Below are 7,500 nucleotides of genomic sequence, written 5' to 3'. Positions count from 1 at the left end.
GTTTTTCAATGTGGAAAATGGAACAAGGGCTGAAAGTTTAATCTTGTTTTGTATCTCATTCTGATTGATACCAGGCGGGCGTAGGGTGTGCCTTGATCTTAAAAGGATTTCAGTGTTTAATAAATAATATACTGCCACACAGGGGAGGTGCCAACCGCGACAGTTGATAAATAACTGGCAATTACAACATTGACCACCGGGTGTCACTGCAACACCTGGCTATCATCAGCTGCATTGCCATGTGAGTCTGTCTTCCCCTCTCTGCAGTGCTACCTTTCTTTCTATATGAGGATACATGGGGACTGAAACACATGCTGAAAAATGTGCCTCCCTGAATAGCTTCAAGAGAGCTCTGACATTATGCCTGGCATTCACATGTCTTTAACATGTCTTTAACAGTATGACAACCAGTCGACAAATAGAATATCTCTGGCTCCCTCCCTCCCTCTCTCATCCCCTCCATCCATCCATCCATCCATCAGTGTGTATTGTACCTGTAGAGGCAGGCTGGGAACGATGCAGGTGACTCCGAAGCAGACCAGGAGCAGGTTGGTGAAGATGAAAGCTCTGGTGGCATTAGTGATCTTCTGGACCAGTTTGTCTGGGCGACGGGGCTGAGCAGGGTCTCTGAGAGACGGTACACGATACAGTACATCAGGTATGATATAGACCCACAATACAGTACATCAGGTATGATATAGACACAATACAGTACATCAGGTATGATATAGACCCACAATACAGTACATCAGGTATGATATAGACACACAATACAGTACATCAGGTATGATATAGACCCACAATACAGTACATCAGGTATGATATAGACACACAATACAGTACATCAGGTATGATATAGACCCACAATACAGTACATCAGGTATGATATAGACACACAATACAGTACATCAGGTATGATATAGACCCACAATACAGTACATCAGGTATGATATAGACCCACAATACAGTACATCAGGTATGATATAGACCCACAATACAGTACATCAGGTATGATATAGACCCACAATACAGTACATCAGGTATGATATAGACACAATACAGTACATCAGGTATGATATAGACCCACAATACAGTACATCAGGTATGATATAGACCCACAATACAGTACATCAGGTATGATATAGGCCCACATGAGTGTGTAAACTGGGGACACATTTCAAATAAAAAACAGAGGAAATTACCTTTACTCTATCTTTAATTGTTCAAAGTTTGAGGTCAAGAGCTGTGTGTGTATATGTGTATGTTTATCCTTAACGTTCATTAACGGGAAATTACCTCCTTATCTCGCATCACTATTAGTTCAGAACACTAGACCCTATATGACACGCTCAAATGATTGGCTTACAGACCCAACTTGGAAAATCATTATAGTGCCCCTACTACATGGAACTCTCTTCAGCTCTCGCTGAAGATGAAACTACCTATAACGCAGGGGAAGTTTAGAGGTTTACTTGCAGGCCTGCCTGCAACAGTCTATAGCCTACTTATATTAGTTTAGGGCAGTATATAGTCTTTCAGGTGTTTCGCACATTGGTCTTTGTTGTCGTCATTTGGGACACAGTTTCCGGTGGGGCGTGTCGTGGCTGGAGGGGGACGCGGGTAGTTTGAGTGTACTTGGATTGTTTGTGTGTAGTGGTGGGGGTGTCGTTTCTGTGGGCTGCTTTGTTGCCTCTGGTCCTGGGTGCCTTGTCAGTGCGGCGGGATCGGTGGATTCTATGTTTTTGCTTTCGGATTCTATGGTGGGGGGGGGGGGTCGTGTGCCCCATGGCCTGTGGCCGTGCCGAGGGGGGCGGTGATTCTGGATGTTCGGGAGGATGGACATGGTGGTGGTTGGATGGGGGGGCGTGTGGCGTTGTGGTTGGTCTGGGATGGCTCTGGGACCTTTGGGACACTTTGGGGTACTGTGGGGGTTGTGGTGGGTTCTTCGTGAGGGGGATCCCTGGGGTGTCGGTGGGTTGGGGGAGTTTAGCGATGGGGGCTGGCCGGGGTCCTTCAGGGCGTATGCAGGGGGCTGGTGTTCGACTCTGGGGGAGGTCTGGGGGGGGTTTGTTTGGAGCCTATGGCGCCTGTGGCTTCGGCTGGACCTTTCCCGGACCTTCCCTGGAGTTGGGTATTGGTCTCTTGCGTGTGCTTTGGTGGATTTTGGTTGGTCTTCGTCGTTGGGCTCCCTCGGTTCGCTGACTGGTTTTGGGGTTCCTTGCGTGGGGGCTCGCTGCGGCTTCTGCTGTGTTCTGGGGGGGCCCGGGGGTCCCGCTGTCGTCTCGGACCGTCTGACCCTGCATGTCTTCTCGTTTGGCCACTGTTGTGTCTGTCTGCTTCAGTGTGTGGAGTCATGTCTCCTTTGGTGTGGTTGCGGGTCCTGGGGCGCGTGGCCTGTCATTCCTCTGTGGAGTTTGGGGGTGGGGGCGTGGGATTCGCTGGTTTTCCTCGTGGTGGCGGGGGCACCGGGGCCAGGGTAGATGGAGCATTCCCATCGCTGTGCATGACGGTGTGAGTGGCGCGCGGGCTGTTTGTGTTTTCCTTCGGTCATGGTGTGCTTTATCGGGGGGTGTGTCTTGGATGGGGATGTGGTAGGGATTGATGTGTGAGGTGTTTGGGGGACTGACTGTTCCAGGGAGGTTCACATGCCTTCGAGCGACATTGTACTATTGTACTTATTTTATGCCTATTCTTAAATCTTAAACATTGCACTACTTTTATTGTCTTTTATACCTATTCTTATGTTTGAAATGTATGTAATTTCTTATTTTGTCAATTTGTGTGCTGATATGCCTATGTTCATTTGATACTAATTGCTGTGGTGCACTCTGGATTGTGGTCCATGTGTGAAGAGTACTATATAGATAGTTATTAATATTTATTGTTATATTGTAGAAATGTGTGCATTGAAATGTCTGTACAGTCTCGACTACATTGAAAATGAGGGTGACCTCAATTGTAATTTCGAGAATAAATAAAGGTTGATGATGTGTATGTGTGTGTGTGTGTGCGTGTGTGTGCACTCACCTCTTCTCCTTGCCACTGTCATCCTCGCAGTCTTTGAGTTTCCAGTCCATGATGTAGCCAATGACAGGAGAGGTGATCAAACACAACAGCTGGAGCGCGCCGAATATGGATGTATACACACTCACTGAGAGTGAGAGAGAGAGAGAGAGAGAGAGAGAGAGAGAGAGAGAGAGAGAGAGAGAGAGAGAGAGAGAGAGAGAGAGAGACGGAAAATACCCTGGTTAAGCGTGTCAGTCGTTGAGAGAGAGAGAGATATTATCCAAGGCCTTATTAAGCGTATTGTTTACAAGGGTCATAGAGATTAACATGGGGACACAGTATGGCATTGTGGTTGATTTTCTGTGTCAGACAGAGAGACACACAAACAAACAAAACAAACAAACACACACACATACATACACACACACACACACACACACACACACACACAGGCAGACAGACAGACAGACAGACAGAACATACAGCCAAAAGAAAGAAAGGAAGAGAGATGTTTGGGTGTTGGTGGGTTAGAGCAGCTCTTTTGGCCTGAGGTCTCTTACCCACTTCCATCTTCTCCACTGCAGCAGGAGGCCAGCGGGATGGGAAGGGAAAGGGACAGACCGAGAGCAGTTAGACGAGAGATAAAGCAGCTTCAGAGGAAATCAACAGAGGATACGGAATTGGTTGTAGTTTTTAGAAGGAAGGAACACAGTATCAGGAAGAAGAGACAGTGAATAACACAAGGAAGGGAGGTGTCCTTGTGTTTACAGACACACAAGTAACTCGTACAGCACTGGGAAGGATTCCAGTTTTGGGCGACATCCTCACTGAACCAGTATTATTATTTTTTTTTATTGAACTTTTTCCCCCTCCTTTTTCTTCCGATTTTCTCCCATCCCAATGTTAGTCGTTATGCCAATTCCCAATCCCCTTCCTGGTCGCTGCGCACTTACCCCCCACAGTCGGTCTGGGAGAGTGGAGGCTATCCGACACACGTCTAGCCAATCAACCGCTTCTTTTCACCTGGCAGCGCGGACTCTCACTGAGAGCGTGTAACATGTGGAAGGATCACACTACCGCCCTTAGATCCTATCCGTGCTTAGCAGGCGCCCCGACCGAACTGTAGAAGTCGCTGTTTACAACGACCCGGACCCACCCCGCCAGCTTCTCCCACCCTCTAATACTGCCAATTGTATTAGTGTAAACGGCCAGCCAAGCTGGTGACAACCCCGGAGCTGTGAGCTGAATTCGAACAGGCGAATCCAGCGTCTCCGGGGTTGGTGACGAACGCAATCTCCGCTATGCCACCTGACCGCCCCTATTCAAATGTATTCTTGTTTGCACTAACGGAACAGGCATTACAACTTGTAGAATGACAGATGTTGCAGAAAGCCATTTTCTCCAGGGTTTCTGTAATCACTCACTCACTCACTCACTCACTCACTCACTCACTCACTCACTCACTCACTCACTCACTCACTCACTCACTCACTCACTCACTCACTCACTCACTCACTCACTCACTCACTCACTCACTCACTCACTCGTAACGAACACACTGCTTATTGGTGCAAACAGGGTTTGGATCAATTCACTTCAATCCAATCACCTCAGGGAGTGGATCTTTTATTTTTTATTATACAAATACTGGAAAGGTTTTGCCTTGAAAGAAAAAGAATGTTCCATCATCCACAAGTAAAGGGCAATTTCTGTAAAAACTATGAATTGATCCAACTCGTGGAATGGTAAACACTATACACACACACGCACACACACACACACACACACACACACACACACACACACACACACACACACACACACACACACACACACACACACACACACACACACACACACACACACACACACACACACACACACACACACACACACACACACACACACACACACACACACACACACACACACACACACACACACACACACACACACACACACACACACACACACACACACACACACACACACACACACACACACACACACACACACACACACACACACACACACACACACACACACCTGTGGTGAGATCTCCCTCAGTCAGTGACTCCAGGATGGTATTCATGGCCCCCATATAGAAGATGAGGCGTAGCTGGGTCACACACATGGTGATAAGACTCAGCATGAAGATAGGACTGAAGACACTCTTCATGAACGACTGGGCTGGAGGGAGGGAGAGAAGGAGGGAGGGAGGGAGGGAGGGAGAGAAGGAAGAAGAGAGGGAGAGAGATTACAAAAAATCATTAGATTAGACATTCAGAGTACAGTAGTAGAGTATTTACTCTTTCTTTGTCCGTCTTTCATCATGTTGTGATGGAAAACCATCCCAGTCTGTGTCCCCTGGGACAAGGATGGTGTCTAAATGTCCCCCTGGCCCTTATTAGGTGGGAAGGTAACACACCTCAAGCCAGGGGCCACTGGGGACTGCAAGAAAGCTCAGTTCTAGGAACAGGTTAATCATTCATTTCATCAGTGGGTATAAATGGCAGATGGACACGACTGACCATGTGGTTCGGCGCTGGACAAACCCTTTAATGGTTAGTCCATACGGCTTTATTACCCAGTGCTACAGGTATCTCACATTGGCTTGCTTCAAGGGAGAATCCCATTTAAATAGTTTATTTCCCTCTCTGTCCATATGTCACTGGTCCACCAAGAGTCCCCATTAAGACTGCTAGTCTCGAATATAGAACACTGGCTCTCAGTATAGTTTATAGACTGAACTAGTTCACCGTGACCATCACTACCTTCTTCACGTGGCCCCAAAGACCTCAGGAGATGGAGCCCTCCCCCCTCAGGAGGAAGGGGAAAGATGCCTAACAAACTTTCACAGCATCCTGAATCATAACCTCCACAGCCACCTGATGGTGACTGGGCAAATTAGAGAGGAATGAGGGTGCAAAGGGGTCGTGTCTGTCTGTCTGTCTGTCTGTCTGTCTGTCTGTCTGTCTGTCTGTCTGTCTTCTGTCTGTCTGTCTGTCTGTCTGATGTCTGTCTTCTGTCTGTCTGTCTGTCTGTCTGTCTGTCTGTCTGTCCTGTCTGTCTGTCTGTCTGTCTGTCTGTCTGTCTGTCTGTCTGTCTTCTCTCTCTCTCTGTCTCTCTCGTCATCTCTCGTCTCTCTCTCTCTCTCTTCTCGTCTCTCTCTCTCGTCTCTCTCTCTATCTCGTCTCTCTCGTCTCTCTGTCTCTCTCCTCATCTCTCTCGTCTCTCTTCTCCTCTCTCTCTCTCTCTCTCTCTCTCTCTCTCTCTCCTCTCTCTCTCTCTCTCTCTCTCTCTCTCTCTCTCTCCTCTCTCTCTCTCTCTTCTCTGGCCTCTTGAGACCTCCTGATGGATAGAACGTGTCCAGCTGTTGCTAAACTAACCATGGGCATCCCGACTGCATTCTGAAACACACACACACACACACACACACACACACACACACACACACACACACACACACACACACACACACACACACACACACACACACACACACACACACACACACACACACACACACACACACACACACACACACCACACCACACACACACACACACACACACACACACACACACACACACACACACACAACACACACACACACACACACACACACACACACACACACACACACACACACACACACACACACACACACACACACACACACACACACACACACACACACACACACACACACACACACACACACACACACACACACACACACACACACACACACACACAACACACACACACACACACACACACACACACACACACACACACACACACACACACACACACACACACACACACATACACATTTTGCCTTCCCCAGTACTCCCTGCCAGCCTCCCCCTGGCCACACACCCGCTGGACAGCCTTTCTAGGATACAGTCGGAACTGATTCCACGGTCCGTTTGGTACCAAAGAGCCCCCAATGCGAGCAAACAGGCCCCCAGCCAGGAGTCTGTGACCCTCCAGAGGAAAGCCAGGGGAGCTGTAGAGGAGCAGGGGAGCTGTGGAGGAGCTGTGGAGGAGCAGGGGAGCTGTGGAGGAGCAGGGGAGCTGGGAGGAGCAGGGGAGCTGTGGAGGAGCAGGGGAGCTGTGGAGGAGCAGGGGAGCTGTGGAGGAGCAGGGGGGCAGTGGAGGAGCAGGGGGACAGGGGAGCTGTGGAGGAGCAGGGGGACAGGGGAGCTGTGGAGGAGCAGGGGGGCAGGGGGGCAGGGGAGCTGTGGAGGAGCAGGGGAGCTGTGGCAGGAGCAGGGGGGCAGTGGAGGAGCAGGGGGGCAGTGGAGGAGCAGGGGGGCAGTGGAGGAGCAGGGGAGCTGTGGAGGAGCTGTGGAGGAGCAGAGGAGCTGTGGAGGAGCAGGGGAGCTGTGGAGGAGCAGGGGGGCAGTGGAGAGCAGGGGGCAGTGGAGGAGCAGGGGGGCAGTGGAGGAGCAGGGGAGCTGTGGAGGAGCTGTGGAGGAGCAGAGG

The 7,500-nt window shown here is 49.6% G+C and overlaps 1 protein-coding gene across 1 annotated transcript in view; it reads right to left on the bottom strand.

Annotated features, from left to right (window-relative positions):
- The window catches only part of slc43a2a (solute carrier family 43 member 2a), a 60,681-nt gene that overhangs the window by 2,776 nt on the left and 50,405 nt on the right, over positions 1-7,500 (bottom strand). Inside the window, exons 9-11 of the mRNA XM_084318230.1 lie at positions 5,053-5,196; positions 3,028-3,151; positions 495-627 (exon numbers count right to left, since the gene is read on the bottom strand). Coding sequence (XP_084174356.1) covers positions 495-627; positions 3,028-3,151; positions 5,053-5,196 — 401 coding nt within the window. The remainder of the gene's footprint in view (positions 1-494; positions 628-3,027; positions 3,152-5,052; positions 5,197-7,500) is intronic.

Source organism: Notolepis coatsorum (assembly GCF_963971535.1).
Source record: "Notolepis coatsorum genome assembly, chromosome: 1".
Lineage (NCBI taxonomy): Eukaryota > Metazoa > Chordata > Actinopteri > Aulopiformes > Paralepididae > Notolepis > Notolepis coatsorum.
Note: the sequence above shows the minus strand (reverse complement) of the source record. Positions and strands in the feature narration are given on the sequence as shown.